Here is a 25,756-nt window from a genome sequence, read left to right as displayed (position 1 = left end):
TTTGGCTGCAGCTGCCAAAATCAGCCTTCGTTTAAGTGTGAAGAAGCAGGACGATGTTCCTGCCCGTGTTGGAGATAACAGGAATCACTCTGGAGCAGGAGCCGAGCTCTCCTGCAAGCTGCCCTCCTCTGAGACACCTCGCTGTCCAGCTGGAGGTGACCTAACAGGTGAACAACCCAGTGAACAACGTTCAGCCTTGAGACAGGAACAGCGGCCGCAGCTGGTGATAGTCCCGCCGTTGGACTGCAGGGCGGATGGCGGCATGCCCAGCAACACGCCGCTATCGGGGCGGACACGCGGGTATCGGGGCCGACAGCTGCTGCTTGGAGGCTCCTCCGTGTCACGCCGTGCCGCGGAGCCAACAGCCTCGCCCTCTCCCTGGAGAACGCCTGGTTGAGCACCGACCCCTCCGCCCGCAGTCACCGCGCTAGGCAATGGCGGCGCACGCCAGGAACTACAGCTCCCAGCACCCTCTGCGGCGGCAGCTCCCGGGGGAGCGCATGCGTCCCGCGCGAACTCCTGTTCCCGGCAGGCCGCCCGAGAGCGTGGCCCCCGCCCCTCTCCCTCACGGCCGTGACGCGCGCGCCGTGACGCAGCACGGTGACGCAAAAAAGTGTGCGCCCTCCACAGCGATCGCGGCCGCCGCGGGGTGCGCGGGACCGGCAGCAGAGGCCGGGGGCGGCGGCGGCACCGCGGGGCAGCGCGCAGGTACCGGGGTCGGGGCGGGCGGGACGCGTCGCCTCCGCTTTCCCGGAGCCTCACCGGGCCGGGCCGGTTGGCGGCCGCCGCGGCCTTCGCTCCGGGCAGGGACAGCGGCGGCGGCGGCGAGGGGTGGGGGGGGCGCCTCAGGGGCGCGGGGTCGGCTGCAGGTCCGCCCCCGCGCTAGGGGGCGCCCTCGGGGCGGGGGGCACGGCGGGCCCGGCCCGGCCTGTCCTGTCCCGTCCCCCCCGGAGGGACCGGGCCTGCGCCGCCCCGCCCGCCCCGGGCCCCCGCGCCCGGCCCGCCCCCTGCGCCGGCTCTTCCTGCTGCGCTGGGCCCGCGCGGGCGGGAGGCTCTCGGGCTTTTCGCTTCTCCCTCTGTGGTCTGTGCCGACCTTTAAACGTTGGGGCCGCCCGTGCGTGCCGCGGAGCCGGGCAGTGCGGGACCCGCGGGAGCTGTCACCGGCCGCCCCCGCGAGGTGCGGCCCGCGTGTTTCCCCTTCCAGCCGCGCGAGGCGGAATTGGTGTTGAAGCGGAGCGGGGCTTTTTTTTTTTTTTTTTTTTTTTCTTTCCTTTCTCTTATTTTGTAGATAGCAGAAGTTTGTTCCTGTTTTTTTTTGGGCTTGTCCTGCCGCATCAGAACGTAGTTCTAAGTTTGTTTTGTAAAAGGAGAAATTCTAGGAAATTGAATATCCTTGTGATTTCCCCTGTCCTTCAAATGCCTTAATTAAAAAAAGAACAAAAACAAAAAAAAAACCCGAGCAACAACCGATTTTTAAAATATTTAAAAGCAGCATTAGGGTTATGTTCAGTATATTGGAGCTCTGTCAAACAGGGAAGTTGAACAAAGGAAGACTTCTCTCAGTGTAGGACACCAAACCATGTTTTTTTGCTCCAGAGATTGTGAGGCTTTTCTTACTTGATGGTAGATTGTTTCCACAAGTGAACTGCAGTGTTGACAGTTTGAGATACTTCGTCTTCCACGTGGTTATTTCAGGCTCAACAGGTTTAGACAAATATCTGTCAGATACCTCATCTCTTTAAAGGATATTTGTGATGAGAGGGAGAATTTTTTTTCTTTAAGTAAGGAATTCTTTGTGTTAAAGCATTACTATGGAAGAACCTACAGATGTACTCAGCTTTGCTGGGCAATTAACTAGATTCCAGCTCATTAGGGGTGTTACATTATTACATTAGTCTTCTCTACATTGTGTCCTAAGCCATACCTATAATCATATTTGGGAACAATGTAAAACTGGACTGTTTAAGCTGGCCCAAAGTGTAGTGATTGAAATTTGAGATGCCCCTATGCATGTGAAATTACAAATCTTCATGTAATTTTTGTCCATTAATTGAAATGTGCGATCTTCCTACAAAGTTGATTAAAATAGTAGTTTTCAGGAGGTTTTTTTTTTTTTTGCTGGAGGTGTAATTTTTGGTTTTATTACGTAGCTCATTCATTTTCTATTTAAATTTTTCTTATGTTTTTGCTTGTTAGGCCTTTTGTGTTCATTTCCCAGATAACCAAGCTGTTTGTTTTCAGATTTTACAAGTATATTTATATTCACTGAGAGGTTTCATGCTTTACAATGTTTATCTGTGGGAAGCCAGTGTGTTCAGAGCCTCCTAATCCTTTCCCTGAGCACAGCATCAGTGAGGGAGTGAGCTGTAGTGGTGGTGTGGTTAGTGTGAGGCTCCAGTGGACACAAGGGTGGAGCTGAATTGCTCCAGCTGTTCCAGGCACTGAATCAAGGTTTGTGGTTAGTGTTTACTGGAATTTTATTTCCTTGCTGTTCAGAGGTGTCTCACTAAGGTGACTCAAGCACTGAAGTGTCTGAGGTTTCAAAAACATTTGAGTACCTTAAGGAATCTGTCTCAATACTCTTTGGGTTTCCCTTTTATGTCAAATTCTAACATCTGAGCTCAGAAGAGTGAAATGCCCATAAAGCCTTTGCTGTGACACAGGAATAGCAGGTAGTGTGTAATATTAAAGCAATACCATGTGCACCAACAACATTTTGAGTTTGCAGTGGCCACCATGGTAGTTAAGACTGCAAATATTTGTCTTTCAAAGTCAAATCCTTTGAGTAAGTGCTTTATGTTTTGTTAATATTGATTCTAAATATGTTTTGGCCATAGTGCTGTTTGGGGAAAAATCCCACTCCTTATCTTATTAGATGTTCCAACTGAAATCTCTAGTAGGCTGTGATTTTCAAAACTTATTAAGAGAAAAAAATTACATCCCCCTACCCCCTTCTTCCCTCAAGTTTAAATCTGATCAGGTCTGCTGGTTCTTGGAGAGCAGTTTTTTCAGCAACTTGTTCAAGGGAAATAATAGTGGAAGTCAGAGCTGTTCTCCCAGGTTTCCTCTCCACCAGGCCAGGTGTGTTGCTGACAGTTACAGGTTAGTTAATGTAATTTATGTTCTTGTCTTTTCTGCAGAGCTCCTCACTTTGATTTAAGATGGAATTCTTGAAAAAAAAGTGAGCACAGTAGGAGTTTCTGTGGTGCCATCTAAAATAATTGTATTTATTAGAATAGATTGGGAGGGATAAGGCTGTGGAAGAGAGGAGATGCCTTAGCAAGACATTCACTGTCACTGCTGTGTCCCTATAGAAAGGGTGACATTTTTCATTTCAGGAAAACTCTGCTCTCTCTCAACACCAGCTATTTAGACCAATAATGTGCTTTATTGAGGCAATACTCCAGGTTTTAGGGATGGCTGGGATTTTTACTTGATTTTGGTAGAGCACAGGCTGTCCCAGGGGCCAGTGTGAGCAGTTCCTGTGGTGTTCCTGACTGGGACTTTGTTGACCTGTTGCAGGTATTGCCGGGCTTTTTCTATTTTGCAGCAGGAACAGTTAAGGGCTGTTAGAGGAAGTAAATTGTTCTCCAGATTGCAGGAGAGTCTGCACAGGCCCTGTACAAGCTCTGAGGTCACAGGGCCCTTTTTTCTGTATCCCTCACGTACAGAATGAAGGTGGGGGTGGCTGAAATGGTTGAATGTGGACTCTGTTACAGCACTTGTGTTCTGAGGCCCGGAGTGGATTTGTCTGAATGTTTTTCTGTGATATTTAAAAGCTCTGAAGTGCTGCTGGCAAGTGGTGTTCAGTTAATGAACAAGGAAATGGAGCTTCATGAGCTTGGAGTAGTTTTTATTTTCAAAGGTGTTTTGGGGGTGTGTGTGTGTGTGTGTACAATCTCATTATGTTTTTGCCTGCATCTAGGTAGTGCTTCTTCCTAAGCAATTTATGCATTTGCATTGAATTTCCTGATGTAGTTCTGAAATGAACTATGAATAATGAATACCCTAGATAAAATCATAATTGCTTGTGATTTAGGAAGCATCATCTTTCTTCATGTTTAGGTGTATTTTTTGGTAGCAGATGCCCATTTCATATAGTACTTATCAAAATTGTGTTCTTATAGTCACAGGTTTATATTTTCATAGTCTTTGGGTGATGACTTTTGTGCAGTTTCTGCCAGTTTAATCTTCAGCCAGTGTTCTTAACTTCATACTTCCCATTTAACTAACCAGTCACAGTACATTAAATTCAGAAGCACCTGAGACAAGAGATGGGATTGTTCATCCATTCCCTGAGTGAGGAAAAGTTTTAAACCAATAGGAGGTGTCCAGCACACCGTTCAATTATGGTGATGTTTTTCAGAGACAGCTTGGGCTATAAATGCGTATGTGGTCTATGCTATGGCTGCCTTTAGAGTCTGTCACTTGACTGACTCCTGAACATGCATTTCAGGAGTTGATGTGTGTGTCATTGTCTTAAACTCTTCTGTATTTAACACTGGTTTGAAAACTTTTTTTCTCTGGGTCAGGTGCAACAAATGGGTACTTTATCTCATGACAGATGGATATTGGCTATGTTATGGCTGATGAAATGCTAAAAATCTTTGTGTGTTTTTGGATGTGATGAAATCTGTTTTGCTTTGTGTACTCTCCCCCACCTGAAATATGAAGTCAGTTTATAAATTAGGTTTGGGTATTCCTTTCTCTGGAAGTTACAACTCTTCACAGTCTGTCAGGTTGGAAACCAGAGGCACAGCAGTATCTTGAGACAGATTTTGTTCTAGTTTAAGCTGTTAATATTTCTAGGTTTTTATCAGATTGACAAAAGCTGACACCTGGAAATTTAAAGGCTTAAACAGAACCTACAGTGATAGTTCCCTTCATTAAATGGTACTTCAACAAGTCATTCAGTGCTGTACGAGTTTCTCACTTTTGAGGATAGAAAGATAAATCTTCTGTCAGCTGCTGTCATGCAAGTAAAGGCTGATAAATCTGAAGTAATTGCTCCAGTGCTCTCTCCTGTGATCATCCTTCCTTCCTCCTGGAGCCACTGGCTGTTCTTGGAAACCCTGAACAAGTGGTGGAAACCCTGAACAAGTGGTGGCTGTCCTGGGGCTGCTCCCACTGCCCGCAGTGCTTGGGAGCTGCCCCTGCTCCTCAGCACTGCGTACCTGAGGGGTTTGTTGGTACTTCCACCGCTGGCTGCAGGGCATCAAACTGGGATAAGGATGCTGGTCACAATCTTGCTGCCCTGGCTGGGTTGGTTCTTGAGTGTATCACCACAAAGGGTAACTCAGGTGTGCTACTGGAGTTGAGACAGAACTTTTAAAAGGCTCAGTAGTGAACACAGCTGTGGTGAGCTGTGCATTCCAACCAGCCTGGTCAGGGCTGGGGAGCACTAGTCGGGACTTGTGTTCAGAGGTGCACGTGTTCTTTAGTCTGCAGGCAAAGGACCAGAAAGAAACTTTCACCTTTGAAAGCACTGTTCTGTCACTTTATCTTCTCACTCTTTTCTGCTGAGTATTATTTGCCTCTTTCAAATGACTTGTAATATTTGATTTAGATTGTTTCAATGAATACAGTAAACCAGTGGGATTTCTTGCACACATTTATGCTTTTTATTTTTTCTGGTTGTTACCTCTGCCTTAGGCTAAGCCATGACTTCAGGATCTGGGCATGTGGACTCCAAGGCTGAGCTCACTTCTTTGCTTGAGCAATGGGAGAAAGAACATGGCAGTGGGCAAGACATGGTCCCTATTCTCACCAGGTAAGGTCTATTAAGCAAATCCCTAAAGCTGAATATCTGAAGTTACATGACAGCATCTTTTACCATGTTTTTTCTTGAGGTGTTTACATATCTGATAACTGTAGTTCATTTTCTTGGTCTGGAAAATAAACTGTTAGTGCAGTATTTAAATAAAAACTTTTACTAAGAAGTTTGTATTACAAAGACATCTTACACAAACTGTCTCTAAACATGAATTTAATTCTCTGAAATAGTAGAGGTCAAGAGCATCATTAAATCCTTAAAATAACTTTAGTATCTTCACTTGAAGCTTGAAACATCCATCAAGATGGGAAGCAAGGTATGAGGGGTTTGAGATTGCAGTGACATTGATCAGATTAAATGAAAGGGTGAGAGTAGGAGGAGCTGTATTGAGATGATGTTAGTGAAGTTCATAGGGCATGTTTAAAGTGAAATTTTGAAACCTAATTGGTTTAGGTTTTTAAGCTGTGTGATGATCGACTGGCATTGTGTTGTGAGAAAAATATTCCCTGGATCAATAAATTATTTGGGACTATGAAGGTAATGCCATTAATTGTAAGACAGTATCTAGTACAAAAGGAAGATTTGAATGATAATTTGTGGTTTCCCAAGCCAGGCATCATTTGTGTAGACTGACATTACTCCTGCTTTAAGGGGAGATTTGCAGCAATTCCCCCAATTCCTCACAGCTCTGCTGGCAGATCCATGGCCTGCCTCATGTGTGCAGGACTCAGCTGCTCTGCAGTTCAAGAGTAATCCAGGTGTCTCTTCTGGCTTGCTGGATCAGACAAGTCAGTGCACAGAGCTGGAGCTGGCACTGGGTAGAAGTAACAGGAACCTGGTGCAGCTTCTGTGCTCAGGTCTGTGCTGTACCTCACCCACTGGGCACAACATTTTTGCTGTTCCTATTGCATTTTAAAAACAGCTGCATGGGGGGAGATGAGCAACAGAAAGCCAACCCTAAACACTTGAAAATTAGTGGGTCTCTTGAAAATCATGAGACAGGTTTTGGTATATCTTTGTGTATTGGCTGAAGAAAAAGTGTGCTTTTCAAGACTTTTTCTTGTAGGCATAACCAGAAATTTACTGTATTCTAAGAAATTTAAAGACATTTGAATGAAACATGTACTTTTTGTGCTTATAGCAGTCTGGCACTTCTTGCTGCTGCTCAGCTCCTGGAGCTCCCTTCATTATTTATCCTTAGACAAGTCTGATAACTCTGTTGATTCTCAAGATTTCTGTGCAGCAGGCAGAGTGGTTATGAATGGCTTGAGTATTTTTGCTTTATTGGAGATAGTACAGATTTATTTAAGGTAGCAAGAGGTTCTACTGGCTTTGGCCAGAAGTTAAAATCAGAAATTAGTTTTACAGTGCTTCAGTTATCAATGAGAGCCATGTTTCTGTTTGTAGGAGAGAGTTTTAGCCGTTTAGATATTTAGAGTTTGCTGGTAGAGATGCTCCTGAGGAATCCTCACCAACTGGAGCTTGGATTGGCCAATGTCCTGAGGCAGGTCAATGCCCTTGCATATTGGTTTGGTCTTAGGGCAGAGGGAGCTCTGGTCATACTTGTTGGTGAGTGATATTTCTCTACTTCCTTCTTCCTTGTGAGCTAAATGGACAAAAACTTCCCTGCATGGATGGGGGTTTGTTGAATGTGATGGTGAGGCAGCGCAGGTGAGAGTACAGTACCAGGACAAGGACAGCAACAGTAATAGCACTGGTTACAGACTGCAGCTGAATTGTCACTTCCAAAAAGCTGGTTTTCTGGATTTACTAACACTTGAGTGTTAGAAAGTATGAACTGAAGAAGTTGCTTGGAAAACCTGTCAGCAAACTGATATTTAATATACATGTTTTTCAAAAATACTGTAAATTGAAGTGATCCTGCAATAGTGTTACTTCATAGACTGGGTGCAAGTCATGTTCATCCAATCAGGCAAATCCTGGGACTCAGATAATTTATTGCATCCCAGGAGCCTCTTTTGTCAAGGGAATAAATCAACAATTTAACACTGTAACTTCATCTCCACAAACCTACCATATTGTGGTATGGGATCCTGGAGCATCTTATGCTGTTGCAATCTGCTGGAAAGGCTCAAGTTGGTCATTAATGGCAGGTGATGACACAGAGCAGGATTAGGGTGGCTTTGTTGTGCCATCTAGATCACTGGGGGCCTTACAAAGTTGACATACTATTCTGTATATCCTTGTCCCTTCCTTCCCCACTCCCAAGGTGAGCTCAGTTTGTGGCAAGTGAAAATGTGGATCTAACTTTCCAAACACAGTTGTAAAGAGAAAAAAAATTAGTAGTTAATGGCGCCACATCTTGACTGCAGATTTGGAAGTGGCAGCAGAGCCAGTATAATGCCAAGTGAATGAAGGAAATCTTGAAACTTGAATAAAAGTTCTGTGGTTTTGTGAACTGTCAGCCCTGTGTACCAGGTACCTGTGTTAGAAGGTGTGAATGAACTTTTGTAGTTATTTGACACTCAGTGGCGTCAATTGAGAATTGACAAAGCTGTTGATCTAGATAGATTTATCTAAGTCACAAACCACCTTTTTATGTCTTAAAATAAGGGTATTGTAAGCAAGCTTGATTTTTCTTTTTTTTTTTTTTTTAATCAATTTCAAAGAGGTAATGCTTTCTTTAAATTTTATTTTGGTCAAACAATTGTGAATAATTGTCTCAAAAGCCTCCATAATTAGTGATTCACTTCTTTTATTGATCCTGTGATAATGTTGTTGTTGCTGAAAACACTGGGAGCTGGCTGGGTTTGGCACTGGATTTGGCTGCCTACCCAGACAGGATGCACTGGCCAGAGTGCTGTGCTCACTTTCCATGCTGCTTGTCTGTCCTTACTGGCACATCACCAAAATGCTAATTATCACCTCAAAAGACCTGACAAGGCAAGAGTGCTGCTTCCCAGCTCCCCATTTGTCTGAGTTTTCTGTCAGCAGACATGTCTCAAGCTATTAGTTCTCATGGAAAAAAATGAGGAGCTGGCAGTGGAGTATTTAAGTAACTTGCTTGTGCCAGAATTTCTTGAGAGCTCAAGCTGTGCCACCTATTATTAACAAGGGACACAATTTGCATCCCTTCACAATCAAGCTTATAAAAGTAAATATTGGAACCTCACAGGATCAACAGTTTGTTGAAAGATAATTGTCAGATCAAAGGCAAGCAAGGAAGTTCTCTGCTCATTCCCAATGAGCTAATTTGCTGTTCCTAGAATCTGGCAGGAGTCATCCTCTGTCACTGGCAAGACAGTGTAGCTCACAGAGGCAGAAGTAAGTACATTTTTGCCTCTAGTCATGCCTGGGAGCACTGGATATTTTCTGGAAAGTAACAGGAATGGAGTAGAAGTCAGCAGTGTTCTATAAGGGGAATCCTCTGTGAAAGACAAATATTTTTCCAGGGATTACTGCAGCCTTCCAGCAGTTTTTCCTCCCCTGTGATAAACTCTGCCTAGATAACTACTCTGAGGTATTAAGACCTTGTTTTAAAATGCTGTGCTGCACGTAGATGCTGCCTCCCACTCTAGACCTCAGTTGAGGGGAAAGAATCATGTTTTATACCAAGGAAATGAGATTTAATTTCCTAATGCTTTTTCAATTAAATTGAGTGCTCTTTATTTCACCTCAAACTACATATATTTCTGCTGTAACACTACATGGAGGAGGACAGTGAATGACTATTGAATTATTTATTGCTTGACCATGAGATAATTTTTCTCTTCTTGATTTTGTGTAAATAAAAATAATAATTAATTATCTTACTGCTCATTCTAAACCAATTAGAGCATAGAATTTCTTATGTCTGCTGAGGCTGTTTCTCTGTTTAGGGGAAGGCATAGCTCCACAGCAGCTCAATTTTGTATTTCTGATACAGAGGAGCATTTAGTGTATTTTGAAGGTCTATGAACAGAAAGCTGCCTGAGTTTCTCCTTGTCTTATCCGTGGTGGTAGTTGACACATGTAAAAAGTTGATAACTGAATAGAGATTACACAGCACTTTAAAAAAGTATTTAATATTTAATAAATATTTATATTTAATTCTACAACACAATTGAAATTTAATGGGCAAAATAACAAAAAACCGCAGACAGTTTGAACAGCTACCTGTGAACAGGGGGGAGGTCTAAGTCACCTGTTCAGGACTTGCTCTGCTGCAAAAGAAAGACACTGTGGTGGGGAGAAGTACCACTCAAGCCCTTTATTTACTCTGGTTCTCTACACTCTGTGTTGTAGAACACTGCAAGGAGTCTAACCTGAGTAAATAAAAGGTGTTGGCCCTTCAGAGTGTCATGTTTATGCATCTCTGGGGTGCTGCTATGGGTTCAGTGTGTTTTGGAGATAAAAATGACATGAGTTAGTGGAGGCCAGTGTTTTGTCTTGCCACTACTGTGGGCAGTCAGAAATCCTCTGGTGGCACTGGCACTGGGTGAAAGCTGATGGGCTGGTTTGCAGTGCTCTGATAGATGTGTGAGTGTGAGGAGCTGTGCTCCAGGAGTGTGAATTCTGCTCACTTTGTGGTGTTCCTGCTGCAGAATGTCCGAGCTGATTGAGAAGGAGACTGAAGAGTACCGCAAAGGGGACCCAGACCCGTTTGATGACCGACACCCAGGTAAGGTGTCCTGAGTGATGTTGGCAGCCCAGTTGTGTCCCAAGAGTTACCTGGTAACTCATATTCAGAAGTAAACAGTTTTCAGCCTGAATGTGCCAACTGCTGCTTGAGGTCTGCCACTGCTTTTACACTAGGAAGTTGTGCTCTGTAGTGCTGACAATAGAGCATCCCACAGTTGGTTTGAAGGTAACAGTTCAGTATTAATGTTGGGTAGGAAGATGAGCATTTTCCTGTTTGTCCCACAGGTCGGGCAGACCCCGAGTGCATGCTTGGTCACTTACTGAGGATACTCTTCAAGAATGATGATTTCATGAATGCGGTAGGTTTGCTCTAAGAACTTTGTCAATTCCTCACACCACCTTATTGCTTTTATTTCCTCTGTGTTGGTTGACCTTGGTACTTATTTAATATTTATTTTAATGGTGTCAGAATTCTCTTCTTGATAATACTAGTTTTTGAGACTGGTTTAAGAGCAACTCATGTGCCACTGTTAAAGTGACTCAATTAAAGAGGGGTTCATGAGCTATTGGAATGTGTGTAGCAACAACTGAATTAAGTTGTTTTCAAAGTTTATCAGTCTCTTTAAAGAAAATGGAGCCTCTCAAATAAGAGTCCAAAAACATAATTTCTTTCTGTAATGGAAATGAATACCACTAATTCCACTGCCTTCTTTCTGAGTGCTTGAAACTGCTGGGCTGCCTACAGGAGCAGAAGAGCATGTCAGCTCTAGAGGACTCAGGCAGAGAATCAGGAGGCAAGAACCTGCCTTTCCAATTGCATTGCTAACCTCTAACATGACTTAATGGCTAGAATTTTGTTACTTTTGCATCCCTGCAAGCACCTATATCAGGACACATTGCCAGAAGGATTCTGACATTGCTTACATGTCTCTCTGTTTTAAACTGCAAGTGATAAACAAATACAGGTGCAATTAAAAATGTGGAATTTCTTATGTTAATTTTTTTTTTAAATTATCATGTCATGTTTGCACTGTTACTGTTACAGTTTTTCAGGGCACTTTTCTTTACAAATCAGTTCGAGATAGTGAACAGAAGCTCTCTGCTTCTCTGAGAAGTCATTTCAGTTCTCAGTCACTGAGGGAGCTGGCTAAAGGCTGGTCATGTTGGAATCCAGGGCTTTGACTGGCATCCCTTACTTTCTTGTTTTGCTGCTGTGGGAGCTGTAAGGCTTTCACTGCTCTGGGATTGGTCAGAGTTGAATTTCAAACCAGTGCTGTTCCTGATCTTCTCCAGCTAGTGAATGCTTATGTGATGACAAGCAGAGAACCTCCACTAAACACTGCTGCCTGCAGACTTCTGTTGGACATCATGCCAGGACTGGAAACAGCTGTTGTCTTTCAGGAAAAGGTAAATCCTGTACTAAAGCTTGACTTCTAAGCTTGCTTTATTTTGCCAACAAGAGTTCCCAAAGGAGAAACCAGTAAAAGGCCATATTGAAATCCTGTGCCTGAGAGTCAATGTGTTCAGTCTTACTAATGGTTTGGGGCTTTTTACTCTTGGCTTGCTCAGTTAGTCAAATCTTGGGTATTTCATAGCTTTTTAAAGTGTGATGTGACTGATTCAAACAGAGGAGCTGGAACTTAATGTAATATTTTGGGAATTGTTAGAATTGGAATTGTTACTTTATAGGCCTGTGAGTGGAGCAGGCTGTGTAGAACATGGAGGACTTGCTCAGTAATCCCCAGCTCTGGCAGAGCGATTGCTTTCCAAGAGCTAAGTGATAAGCAAGTCATACTTTAACTAAGCAGTCTAAAATCCACAAGCTTTGTGGGGATTATCTGGAACTGTGATGGACAGCTGAATCAGACTTCTGCATGTTGACAAGTGAGTTATTCTGAAGGAATGCTCACAGTGGAAAGTGAGGAAAAAGTGAATTTCACTCAAGGCACCGTTTCCTCATCTGCAAGAATTAATGTTTTTCTGAAGTTTGGAAATGAGGTCGTGCTTTATATAAAAGTTCTAAATTAATTTCTCTACTCCTGGAAATATGCATATGAATTCTAAAGCATGATAAAAGAAAAGAATAATGTGCTGCCTTTGTGAAACATTTAATTTAATTTGAGCTCTTTGTGATCTGTCCAAAATCTCAGGCTGGGAAGCTTTGATCAAGAAACAATTTAAAACCACGACAATGGTTCCCCGTTTGAGGAGAATATAGCTATTTCCAGAGACCAAAGCTCTCTGTAAGCTGAAATTAAATTAAATTTTGCACTTAGGGACTTTTTTCCTTTTAACTTGAGAATGTCTTGAGCTCTGCTCTGGCACTAGGCCTCCTGTAGGTAAGAGGCTGTAAGAAGGGAGTGCTGCTCTTGTCACAAAGAGGCCCTCTAGCGACCAAGGGATTTCACAGCTCATCAGTTATTACATAACAACAATGAAATAATAATGCACTTGTCTTTAAATATATAACAGGCAACTCTAGAAATCTGTAAGCTGAGAGTTCCTGTTAAAATATGTCTCTTAGTTACTGCTTTTCACTGATCTTTTATTGTATTTTACCTATAATTCAAATTATGTGCACGATTTCTGTCATGATAATAGTTTGTTGTTGTTGATGCTTCCAATTCCAGTGACAATTTAGAGGAAACAAATTAATCTTCATTATAAACATTGTCTTTTTAATTGTCTGTTTTAAATTTGGCCCAATTTCATTTTATTTGGTGTAAGTTCAACACAGATTCTTTGAAATTTGCTAAATTGCTAGATATTTTTATTATGAAAGTGTCTGGAATTTGGGCTTGTTTGTTTGGACTAATCCCTGCCTGTAGTGTTTTGCTGCTTCCTAGGAAATACTGGCCACTTTTTGCAGGTGTGTAAATCCAAACATCTGATGCCTGGGCATAGTTTCATGCAGCTTAAAGTTTTAGATTTCTCTCTTTTTCTCTCTCCCCCGCCGCCTCCCTTTTCTCTCTTTTTGGTTCCAGTTATTTTTATTCATTACATGCTTGGTAGAAAATCCAGCCTGGTCATTACTAGAGATGAGAGAATTCTTCCCATCAGATGCTTTCACTGGTACTGAGAAATTAAAAATGGAATACAGCTGTTAGAACTGGTTTCTTGTTTTCTCCCTTCTAGGAAGGCATTGTTGAAAATCTCTTCAAGTGGGCACGAGAGGCTGATCAGCCACTAAGGACATATGCCACAGGACTGTTGGGAGGAGCTATGGAAAACCAGGACATTGCTGCAAACTACAGGGATGAGAACTCACAACTGGTAATGATCTCTCAGTTGCTTTCCCTTTGTGGAGTACAGTTACCTCTTTATCATTTTTATTTATGGGGAGCTCATATTCATGGGTTAATGTGAGTCTTACAGTGGTTGTAATACTATCTGTAAGAGTCATGGTTTCCATCTTTTCCTGACTGAGTTGGAGTATGCAGCCTGATTACTCTGTTAACAGCAGTTGCATTCAAAATGCCAACGGAAACCTAAGAAGTCAAATACTTTACTTTTTTATGAGGTTCATATTCAAACTCCCCTTAAAGAAGAATTTTCAGAAGCTGTGCATCTGTAACTACTGCACATTGTGATTTGCCCACCAGACAGAGGTTTTAAAATTAAAAGTATGTCAACATGGAGACAGCTATGCTGAGATGGTGGTGACTTCTCTTCTAAACGTTAAAAGCATGACCTTTGGTTTTGTGGAACTTCAATTTACCAAAGTTGCTGCTTCCAAAGGGAATGTTGCCTTTATTTGAGGCTGGGCAGCAGTGCTGGAAGGATGCTGCAGCTGCTATGTGGTTCTGTTAACACCAGTATAGCTCATCTGCTCCTAATGCCTCTCCAACCACTTCCTTCTCACACAAGAGACATGGTGCTGATATTTTAGAATGAAAGTAACTGTAACAAAATGGATTTGAGTTCTCTCACTCACTTTGAAGTTGTTGTTTCTCTGGGCAAATGTACACCACAACATACTCAGCACTGTATGCTGTGGAGGGGTTATATGATGATAACAAAAAATATGGCTGAGGTGAGTTCATGATCAAAGCAAGAAGTGTGTTCTCATGGATGCTGCTTTTCTGAAACAGGTGGCTTTGGTGCTTCGTCGACTACGAGAGTTGCAGGTCACTGAAATGACCACAAAACAGGAGAACAAGCGCCCCAGTCCTCGCAAAGTGCCATCAGATCCTCTGCTGCCCCTCGATGAAGAGGCTGTGGATATGGATTATGGGGAGATCACAGTAGATGGAGAGCAAGAAGAAGTTTCTGGTGATATGGAGATCTCCTTTCATCTTGATTCAAGTCATAAGACCAGTAGCAGAGTAAACTCTGCTGTAAAGTTAGAAGATGGGGGACTGAGAAAAAGCAAATCAGGGAAACAGCACGAAAGAGATGGCTTCCGGAAGGCCAAGCAAAAACTGGGCTTCTCCACCTCGGAACCAGAGAGGATATTTGTTGAACTGTCCAACAGCAGCTGGTCAGAAATGTCCCCGTGGGTGATTGGCACTAATTACACACTTTACCCCTTGACTCCTGCCATAGAGCAGAGGCTGATCCTTCAGTACCTGACTCCCTTGGGGGAGTACCAAGAGGTGAGCACGTGAAGGTGGGAGTAAGCACTCTGCTCTAATTCTCTGAACAAAGCTGAGTGGAATTGTGGGGGGAGATTGGCAGAACTGTTATATCACTCTCTGATATTTCCTGTCATGATTAAGACTGGTAACTTTTCCTGAGTTGTTGATGACTTCTAAATTGATGAAGTCAGTTTGAATATTACTTGGTGAGTAATACTCAACAAACCTGAACCTAGCAGATGTGTGGTCTGGTAGTTGGAGCATGGCTGTGGGGATTTTGTCCCATGTTCCTGCTAAATTTGGTGCTTGCTTCCTTGAAGCTTTGTTTGAAATGCAGACATTTTTCCTGTTTCCTATGGGGAATATCATAGATTCCTGCAAGTAAAAGTCTGAGGAAGTAATCAGCTTGAAATTCTACATGAAGTGGTTTGTGTAACCTCTGTAGTAGTTCTGAGAAGTGGCAGGGCCCGTGTTATGCAGATGCATTTGAAACTTGATATTACTTAAATGGATAAAATAATGTGGCTGTGTAAGATTTACCAAAATATGTGGCTGTGTAAGATTTACCAAAATATGTTTCCATGTTTCTTTTTTTTTCCTCCCCCTTTTTTTTTTTTGTTTACCTTAATCTGTAACAGAACAAAGCAACACTGTGTTGCTTTGTGGTAGATGTTACATGTGTGCACATGTGTGCCTTGTTTCTGTGAGAGCCAGAGAAACCATTACCCTAACACCCTGCATGCAGACTGGATTGCTTCATATGCCAACAATAATAGACTATAAAAATAGGAATTACTAGCATAAAGGTGTTACAAAGAATGATGCAAAGGGTTTTGGTTGTTGCCCTGCTCTCCTGTTTTTTCTGTTCAGTTGTTGGGTAGTTGTCTTTGCACAGATGGAAGGTGGAGCCTCTCTCCAGGGTATCTGTGTGGATTTCCATAGCCGCACTTGAAGGAGAGTCTTAAGATTTCCGTGTGGCAGCTGCCATGCACCTTGCTGCAGTCAGCAGATGTATTACAAGAGGTCTGTTAACCTTTATTGCTTCCTATGGATGGAGCTGGTTACCTCTGACCTCTCATAACAGGTATCTGCTAATAGGGGAAAACTGGGGGTTTGAGAGAGTACAAACCAAAAGAGACCCTGTAACTCCCATGAAACATTCAGCTAGTGTCTCATTTTTATTTTTCTCAGCTGCTACCCATCTTCATGCAACTGGGATCGAGGGAGCTGATGATGTACTACATTGATTTGAAGCGAACCAACGATGTGCTGCTCACTTTCGAAGCCCTTAAGGTAAATTGCTTTCATAATACATAAAGTATACTGTAAACATTGTAAAGACATGGAATATGTGCTTGCCATGTGTCAAAGGCAAGTGTTCATCTTCTTCAGGCTGGTGTCTTGCAGCATTCCCTGAAGCATTTGAATGCATTGCAGTTTTGTTTTTTTAAATGTCAAGCACTTAAAAAAACAGGAAAGGAAGGAGGGAATAAAAATATCTTAATTGTGCAGGAAGGGTCATTAAGTTCACCTTTCATCTACCTATTTGAAGATTATAAAAGTTCTTTTTTCTGTCAAATGATTGTGTTCCTGCTGCCCTTAGATGGCATTTCTGAGTTATTCCATTGCCTACCATCTCAAAGGACACTTGTGAGGGGTAAGGAGCATAAACATCTTATTCCCAGAAGCCCCAACATGACATCTCTGAGCTCAGTGGTTGAAATGCTAGTTTTGTGTGAGTAGTCTTTAAGGTTACCTCCCCAAGGTAAAAAGCCACACAAAATAACCTTATTTAAGCCAAAACTGCAGTGCAGCAGCAAAAGATAAACTTTTCTATGCGTTCTTTCCCTCTTTCACAATAACTTCTCTGCCTCTGGTCCTCCAGAGTCTTTATCTCTGTATCTTTGTCTGAGAATTTATTTTGAAGGAGCAATGTTCCTACAGTAGCTGTAGGTTACTTCAGTTGGGAGTAGAGTGGGGTTTACAGTGGTTCTTAACTGTTTCCTCTTAAGGTGTAGGTAATACAGAAAAGCAGTGTGCAGTACACTTCAGTGCAACTGCAAACTTCCCTTTAATTGCCTTTACACCTCATTTTGTAAAATTCCTTGTGTCAGCAGTGTGTCATAATCAAAACGTGAATGGAAATTTAAATCATTAGTAGTGATTATAGAAGGTGAGTGAATTTAAAGAAACTAGAAAGACCTTAAGGCAACCTGTTGGATAATTTCTGAGTTGCTCTGCTTTTCTTGTATTTCTTTTGCAAGATATGTGAAAAAAGGTGCTAATGCCTCTTTTGGTTTTGTTATTGGGATAAATACTACATTCTGGATTAAATATAGTGGGAGGAGGAAGTGAGGTGCGCAAAGCACAGAGCAGTTACTTTTTCTGCCATCTGTTTTTCTATGAGATGGGGATGGAATTGATTAGAAGTTTGAAGAATCCTAGTCTAATCTGCTTTAATGATTCCTTAGCATTTGGCATCATTGCTACTGCACAACAAGTTTGCTACGGAGTTTGTTGCTCATGGAGGAGTGCAAAAGTTGCTGGAGATTCCTCGTCCTTCCATGGCAGCAACAGGAGTGTCCATGTGTTTGTATTACTTGTCTTACAATCAAGATGCTATGGAGAGGGTAAGAGTTGTTCTCATACTGTAACTGCAGTGATTCCCATCATTTCTCAGTGTTTCTACCTGTGTTCAAACAGTGAATAAACATCTCCTAAGATTAAAAGCAAATTTATATGGATGATTAATATATGTAGAGGCATTAGGAGGTATATGAATAATAGTGTATTGTTTCAAGGTGTGTATATGTTCTTTTTCAAGAGTGTGGATTTCAGTTCCTAGGGATTTAACTGAAGACCTTGTCAGCATTGTAATCACCCTTTTCATTCTATTCTTCCCTCTTTCTCTCAAAAAATCCCGACAAAAACCTCCTCCATTCTCATTTGCCTTTATTTTCCTGTCTGTTCCAATGGACTGCTATACCCGAGATTTTCTCCATGCATGGTTCCAGGTGTTATCCCTGATATGTTCAGATACCAGGTAGAGCAGGTGTCTGTGGTACATCTTGGATTTCGGAGGAAGCCAGCTTCAGGGTACAGTCCCTTGTCAAGTAGTCCATGGCAGACCTCAGGTCTGAAGCTGGTAACACTGTGTTCTTTGAGTACATCCAACACCAGCAGAGAAGAGATGGAGAACTCTACTGACTTGGCACACAGCAGCTAGTGCCAGCACTTCAGTTCCTCTTGTCACTGACTGTGGCAGAGGTTCCCAGTTCCTCCTCAGTAGATGTAAACAGGCAATTGGAAAAGTGCAGTTCTGAGCACATTGCACATCTCAGAGGCATGGACTGAGAATGGGAAAAGACCAGCTCAGTTTCCAGAGAAAAGTCAGACTTCAGACTTGCATTTGATAATCCTTGCAATTCCTCTAGGCTTCAGTGCTGCCAGAGTTTGCTAGTACCTCAACATAGCATATGGTACTTGGTTACAGTGAGCAGAATTTGTGTTTCTTCAGTGGAAACTTGTCAGCCTCTAGTGAGGCATTCTTTGGGTATGTGGAAGTGGTACAGAGAATATCTGTATATCTCTGCAATTATAATGCACTAAGGCTGCTGTATTCATTGTGCTTTGAGAAATCATACTCTTTGTTAGTCTAATAGCAACTTTTTTTACTGGTCTGGAAATGGGACTTACTTCATGTCTCAGATGAACCAAGTCAAGCTGAGAATAACTGATACTTGTCCTCTGCTTCTCAAAGAGTCTTAATTCTCCTTGGTCCAAATCTCTTAAGCAATCTGTTTGAAGTCCTCCTCAAGAATGTTCTTTTGCTTTCTAGGTGTGCATGCACCCCCATAATGTGCTTTCAGATGTAGTGAACTACACGTTGTGGCTGATGGAGTGCTCCCACGCCTCGGGCTGCTGCCATGCCACCATGTTCTTCTCCATTTGCTTCTCCTTCCGTGCTGTCCTGGAGCTCTTTGACAGACACGATGGGCTGCGACGTCTGGTTAACCTGGTAAGGGCTGGGGCTTTAAGTAGGGTACAGGGGTTTAGTGGCACCCTGTAAGTGCAACTATGGACTGTTTAGTTCTTTTGTTTGGTTTTGTTTGGGGTTTTTCCTCCTCACTTCCCAAAAGATGGAGAGGTGGGTTGTTTTATAAGCAACACTCACATGCATGACTTTATCTTTATTATTTTATTTTTATTATTATGATTACTGTCTAGAGACTTTCTACCCTTTGGGAGCTTTTTCGGTGCAACTCCTGGGTTAAGCAATACTCATTCAAACAGTGGTGGCTTAGTGATAGTCCAGATGTTTCCTACCACTTCACATAGAAGTTCACCCTGTTGGATGTGGATAAATGCAGCCTTGTTCCAGGAGAGGAATTGCTGTGTGTGTGCACTGCAGGAACCATGGGCACAACTCAGGACACTGTTCATGTAGAAAAGCTGCAATGCCTACAGGCTGTTGCTGTGCACTCCTGCAGCTTGGGCTGTGTCTAACTCAGGGACATCAGTGCTCCAGGGTGCAGGCACACCATGTGGTGCCATATTATGCCTAATAGAACTCAGCACAATACTGCCTCCAGACCTTCATTGATGTGACTTCTTTAGCCTGGAAAAAAAGAGGCTCAAGGGTGAGTGACCTTATCACTCTCTACAGCTACCCAAAAAGTGGTTGTGGTCAGGTGGGGGTTGGTCTCATCTCCCAGGCAATGACTGACAGGATGAGAGGACACAGCCTTAAGCTGTGCCAAGGGATATTTAGATTGGACGTTGGAAAAAAGTATTGAAAGTATTGAAAGAGTGATTGGGCACTGAAATTGTCTGCCCAGGGAGGTTGTGGAGTCACCATTCCTGGACATGTTTAAAAAAAGACTGAATGTGGCACTCAGTGCCATGGTTTAGTTGATGAGGGGGTGTTAGGTCATAGGTTGGACTTGATGATCTCAAAGGTCTTTTCCAACCTACTTCATTCTGTGATTTCTGTCTTCATAGATAGTGAAGGAGAGGGCATGGTTCAATTTAGGCTGCTCACCCATGCAGAGATCCTTTTCTGTTCAGACAACCCTTGTCACCTCTCAGTATGCTTCTGTGTCCTGTACAGCAAAGGCAGCGTGTTTGGGTGTGGTACGAGAGCAGCTGAGAGTTGTAGATGCTTTTTTTCTTGAAGACTGAGCTGATGAAACTTTTTTCCCTACACCCAACTTCTTTCTGAAGATAAGTACTCTGGAGATCTTAAACCTGGAAGACCAAGGAGCCCTCCTGAGTGATGATGAGATCTTTGCCAGTCGCCAGACGGGGAAGCACACGTGCATGGCTCTGCGCCGGTACTTCGAGGCTCACCTTGCCATCAAACTGGAGCAGGTGAAGCAGTCGCTGCAGCGCACTGAGGGTGGCATCCTGGTCCATCCACAGCCCCCCTACAAGGTGAGGAGCTCATGGCAAGCTTTTCACGTGGTTGTTGATTACTCCATTGAATCCAAGCTGCAGACATATGTAGATACCCCTTGAAGCCAGTGCAGTAACTGTGCAGACTGCAGTTGTTTTGTTTGCTTTTTTTCTGTTCTGTGGAATGGCACTGTAATAGGAAAATACAAAGGAGCCCTTGAGGTTAGTCTGAATTACATTTGATCAAGGCTCCTGCTCATGTGCTGTGGTACCTTTTCCATCTCTCAGAAGCTCAAAGGCAGGTTGTTTTTGATACTTGTGGGGTTTTCTATGCTATTAATCTCTGAAAGGACAAAATCTGTATGTACATAGAGGGATATAATGCTGTAAAACTCAGAAATAAGTTTTATTTGATAATGATAAATGAAGTGTCTTTTGGACACCACTCTTTTTAGAGATTACCTGTGAGATCTAGATAGATAATAATCCGGAGTCTTGGCCATGATTTTGTTTTTCCTGATTTCTCCCTGCAAAACTGGTTTTGTTGGTTTGTTTTGGCTTTATTTATTTGTTGGGGGTTTTTTTAACTGGATTTTATGACTGCTGATTTTGAGAAAGTACATTCACCTGTGGCTTCTGATTTAATTTATGATTATTTTCTGGAGGAATTGAAATAAGAAAATATAAGGGAGTTTCTGTTTCTGCAGAAAACACTTTCAGTAACTAAAGAAATATATATAAAGTATTGCTTTCTCATGTAATTAAAAATATTGAAAGGCAAACTTGCTAGGAGTTTTCTTTATTCAGTGTGTTTTGTAGTCAAAACTTAGAAACTGTAATTGAATATTTTTAGCAACCTTTTTAATATTTTAGCATAAATGTATATTGAATGATGGTGTAGTAACTACTAGATTAGTAGTTTACAAGCAGAGTAGAATTTTAATTTAATGTAACTTTTAGTCTTAAATTTGCCTTAACTTTTTAAGACTGTAGAGAAACTTGAGGGATATTATCCCTAAGCCTATTATTGTATATTATAGTGACAGTTACAGTATTCTTTTACAACTGGGGAATAAACCAGAAAGTAAATACTTAATCTGCAAGACACAAGTCTAATCTCATAGATGCAGTTTTCAGTTAAATCCCAGCAGTGGGGGATTTGATGTGCAAGTTTGTAACCCTTGTGATCTAATGGTGTGTCTTCCCTGCAGGCCTGCTCCTATACTCATGAGCAGATTGTGGAGATGATGGAGTTCCTGATTGAGTATGGTCCAGCACAGCTTTACTGGGACCCAGCAGAGGTTTTTCTCAAGTTGTCTTGTGTCCAGCTCATGCTTCAGCTCATTTCCATTGCCTGCAACTGGAAGACGTACTATGCAAGGTGAGCTGTTTGCTGTGGTGCTCTGAGTGCAGCCCTTGTGACTCTTGGGCAGGAGTGTTACATTTCCAGATTTCCTACCCTGGCAGTGTTTAAAACAGGCATGTGCTGTTAGGGCCTGTGTTGTGGCTACACAGTACTTACCAAATTCTGGGGAAAGCAGGACTAAAATCTTAAGGTAGAGAGAGAGATATCAAGAAATTTCTGAGGAGCAAGAATGCCTCAGGCCTTTGATTACTGCGATACTGGCTTCTCAGAAAAGCTTCATCACAATTCTGTGCCTCTTCCTATCTGTCTCAAAATATGGGGTTTTTTGGTTAAGAGGCTAGAAAATGCTCCAAGGAGAGGGTGAAGTCAAGACCTGACTTAATCCTGGGGTGAGGTGGGCCAGTGCTCCCTCATCCTTATTTCTGCTGCCTCCAGGAGCTCCTTGCCTAACATAAATTGAAAGTCTTTGAAATCTGTTTTGCTTCTGCAGTTCCCTCCCTCCCACTCTCAGGTTGCACTCTCCTGGGTAGTTTGTGTTCTCCTGTTTCTTTCCTTCTGCAGCTGTTTCCTAATTGCTACCTGGGTTAACTCCTACCTTTCCACACAGGTTATAGCTCTCCTCTTTGTGGTATTTTTCTGCTCTCTCACCTCTTGCTGAACACCCCTTTTCACCTTCCACACACCAACTTAGGCACCAGTTTAAGAAAGACACAGGTGTATTTTTTGGCTATCAGAATTGTCTGGTTTGCTGCTAAATGGTTTCCCTTGACTTCAGAAAAACTTCCTTCCTAGTTTGCTGGTGACAGAGTATTTTGGACAGCAGTGTTTCCCAGTTAAGATGTAGAGTTAGATTAGACTTAGAAACTTAATTTAGACTACTTTCATTAGTAAGTCCTAACATTTTTATTATTATAAATACAAACTTGCTGTGCTTTTAGGAGCCCGTGAGCCATGTGGGATAAATGTTGGCAGACTGCAGGCAGTGATGTGCATGTGAGCACTGCCTTCTATGGAGACCAGCCCTTGTCATCCTAAAATCAAAAGGCACCACAAATGCAGCAGATGTGACTGATTTCCTTCTGTTTCTTGGAGTAAATTGAATACTATTTTAAGGTATTGAAACAACTCTGTACTTGCAATTCTAAGAAGTTCTTCTGTTGCTGTCTTCCAGGAATGACACAGTACGATATGCTTTGGATGTACTGGCCATCCTGACTGTAGTTCCTAAAATCCAGTTGCAACTGGCAGAACCTGTGGATGTGTTAGATGAGGCTGGATCTACTGTTTCCACTGTGGGTAAGCTGAATACTGTCCTAATGACTTACATATTATGAACTGTCTTCTGCTACATGGATTTTGGCTGGCTGTTCCTCATCTACAAGGGTGAGACAAGGGTTAAATTGATTCATGTACTCAATTACTGTCAAGGATGCAAATAAATGGGAGAGTGCCCTGTGGTTAAAATTGTCATGATTAGCACTGTGCTTGGGTTACCAATTTAGAGGCAGTTCTTTCTCTTGCACCTGTTTTCAAGAGCTCGTTCAATACAGGTAGAGGCAAATATACTTTTGTAATGGGACTATTAGGTTTCCTTAGTTTCTTAGAAATTTAGGTCTCCTGAGGATATGGCGTCTGAGAGTAAGGGAGAGGAGCAATTATTGCTGCCTGAGTTATGCTCTAACTGGTTGCCTCCAGGTTCAACATGTAAATGAGTGAGATGTGCCTGGATCATATCCAAGGTTTCTGCTTTAACTGGAGCCTCACTTTTCTTTTTTAGAAAATTAAAATAAAAGGCAAGCAGAATACTAGATATAGGCAAAAGACAGTTAAAGACAGTTTCCTTTGCCCAAAAAGTCACTAGGCAAACACCAATTCTGTGAGGGTTTGATATTCTGAATCAGACATGAAACTATAACAGGAATTCTGTGGGGAAAAATGTTTCCTGAAGAAAGAAACCCTAAAGTTTCTTTCTTGCCTGATTCCTTTTGGAAGTCATGATAGGATTATTTTGTCCTCAATGATTTAGTCTCCTTCCTTCCTCAGTGTTTACTTTGTTAGTGTTTATACAAGAGAGTTGCTCTATGCTGTAAGAATCAGAGCATGTCTGTGCACCTTACTCTGTCTAGATACCTTAGAATTTTTACTCCTGGGCTGTGCTTGATCACCATGTCTAAGAGATTGTGTGACATCACCTACTGATGAGGGGGAGGACCAGCAGTGCAGGAAAAGATTTTACTAGGGAGGTAGAAAAATATGTCTTAGGCTAGTTAGCAGAACTTCAGAAATTTCTGGAATCAAGAGAAGTTCCTATTTTCTTCAGATTTGTTGGAAGACTCCCTTACTTCTCTGATCAACTTGTGTGAGATACATTTTAGAATACTAAAGAAACCACTTCTTTCCCTCACTAGGTATTAGTATCATCCTTGGAGTTGCTGAGGGTGAGTTTTTCATCCATGATGCTGAGATTCAGAAATCAGCTCTTCAGATCATCATCAATTGTGTATGTGGCCCAGATAACCGGATCTCCAGCATCGGGAAATTCATCTCTGGGACTCCTCGTCGAAAGCTCCCTCAGGCCCCCAAGAGCAGTGAGCACACGTTGGCCAAGATGTGGAATGTGGTGCAGTCCAACAATGGCATCAAGGTGCTGCTGTCCTTGCTGTCTGTGAAGATGCCGATCACCGATGCCGATCAGATCCGGGCACTGGCCTGCAAAGCCCTGGTAGGGCTGTCACGCAGCAGCACCGTCCGGCAGATCATCAGCAAGCTGCCCCTGTTCAGCAGCTGTCAGATCCAGCAGCTGATGAAGGAGCCTGTGCTGCAGGACAAGCGCAGTGAGCACGTGAAGTTCTGCAAGTACGCAGCCGAGCTGATCGAGCGCGTGTCGGGGAAGCCCCTGCTCATCGGCACGGACGTCTCGCTGGCACGGCTGCAGAAGGCCGATGTGGTGGCCCAGTCCAGGATCACCTTTCCTGAGAAGGAGCTGCTGCTGCTGATTCGAAACCATCTCATCTCTAAGGGCCTTGGGGAAACGGCATCTGTCCTTACGAAAGAGGCTGACCTGCCCATGACTGCAGCGTCTCACTCTTCTGCCTTCACCCCTGTTGCAACCGCCGCCTCTCCGGTGACTCTGCCTCGCACTCCTCGCATAGCTAACGGCATCTCGGCCCGTTTGAGTAGCCACACTGCTGTAGGTTCCACTGCCAGCTCTGTCCATGCTCAGGCAAGGCCGTCTGCATCCCAAGGTCCACCTGCCCTTCCAGGCCCTTCTTACTCCAGCAACTCTCCTCTGATTGGCAGGATTAGCTTTGTCAGGGAGAGGCCGTCTCCCTGCAATGGCAGGAAAATCAGAGTGTTGCGACAAAAATCGGACCATGGCGCCTACAGCCAGAGCCCAGCTATCAAAAAGCAGCTGGACAGACACCTTCCTTCCCCACCCACGCTGGACAGTATAATCACAGAGTACCTTAGGGAGCAGCACGCCCGCTGCAAGAACCCTGTTGCCACCTGTCCCCCTTTCTCTCTCTTTACTCCCCACCAGTGTCCTGAGCCAAAACAGAGGCGCCAGGCGCCCACTAACTTTACCTCACGGCTGACCCGCAGGGCGGCCTTTCCGAAGTACGGAGGGGTGGATGGTGGCTGCTTTGATAGACACCTTATATTTAGCAGGTAAGGAAGAAAACTGTGTTATGATCCCTCTCAGGATGTACCCTGTGGCAAAAAGCCTTACCTGGATTCAGGCTGTGCAGTCCCACGGTGGAGTATCCTTGGAGACGAAAGAGTTTTCATACACAGTGACAGTGAGAGAGCCTTGAAATGCATTTTTAGTAGTTGTTCTGTTTGTCTTGTCCTTAGTGCCCTTAGTACACTTTATTTTCAGTAGCAACATTAACTGATGAAGCTGGTAACTCTTCGTTCTCCTTCGGATGGTGAGTATGTAGCACCAATTTTGTGAGTGTGTAACAGAGCCTCGAGGATGGTCGGCTGACAGATGCAGGACAGTGAAATCTATATTTTTTTCTTGAAACTGGATCACTGGCACCACCAGTTGCCTTTTTATGTGGC

General features: G+C 43.1%; 1 protein-coding gene across 1 annotated transcript in view; it reads left to right on the top strand.

Moving 5' to 3' along the window:
• Positions 1-654: 654 nt before the first annotated feature.
• The window catches only part of DCAF1 (DDB1 and CUL4 associated factor 1), a 48,046-nt gene continuing 22,944 nt past the window's right edge, over positions 655-25,756 (top strand). The window contains exons 1-14 of the mRNA XM_033071542.2: positions 655-708; positions 5,653-5,770; positions 10,318-10,394; positions 10,640-10,713; positions 11,648-11,761; positions 13,490-13,627; positions 14,446-14,949; positions 16,123-16,224; positions 17,403-17,561; positions 18,770-18,949; positions 20,155-20,364; positions 21,537-21,706; positions 22,863-22,987; positions 24,100-25,360. Of these exons, the coding sequence (XP_032927433.1) occupies positions 5,661-5,770; positions 10,318-10,394; positions 10,640-10,713; positions 11,648-11,761; positions 13,490-13,627; positions 14,446-14,949; positions 16,123-16,224; positions 17,403-17,561; positions 18,770-18,949; positions 20,155-20,364; positions 21,537-21,706; positions 22,863-22,987; positions 24,100-25,360 (3,224 nt within the window). The 5' untranslated portion in view covers positions 655-708; positions 5,653-5,660. The remainder of the gene's footprint in view (positions 709-5,652; positions 5,771-10,317; positions 10,395-10,639; positions 10,714-11,647; positions 11,762-13,489; positions 13,628-14,445; positions 14,950-16,122; positions 16,225-17,402; positions 17,562-18,769; positions 18,950-20,154; positions 20,365-21,536; positions 21,707-22,862; positions 22,988-24,099; positions 25,361-25,756) is intronic.

This window comes from Catharus ustulatus, chromosome 13 (genome assembly GCF_009819885.2).
Source record: "Catharus ustulatus isolate bCatUst1 chromosome 13, bCatUst1.pri.v2, whole genome shotgun sequence".
Classification (NCBI taxonomy): Eukaryota; Metazoa; Chordata; class Aves; order Passeriformes; family Turdidae; genus Catharus; species Catharus ustulatus.
This window is presented reverse-complemented; position numbering and strand designations above follow the sequence as displayed.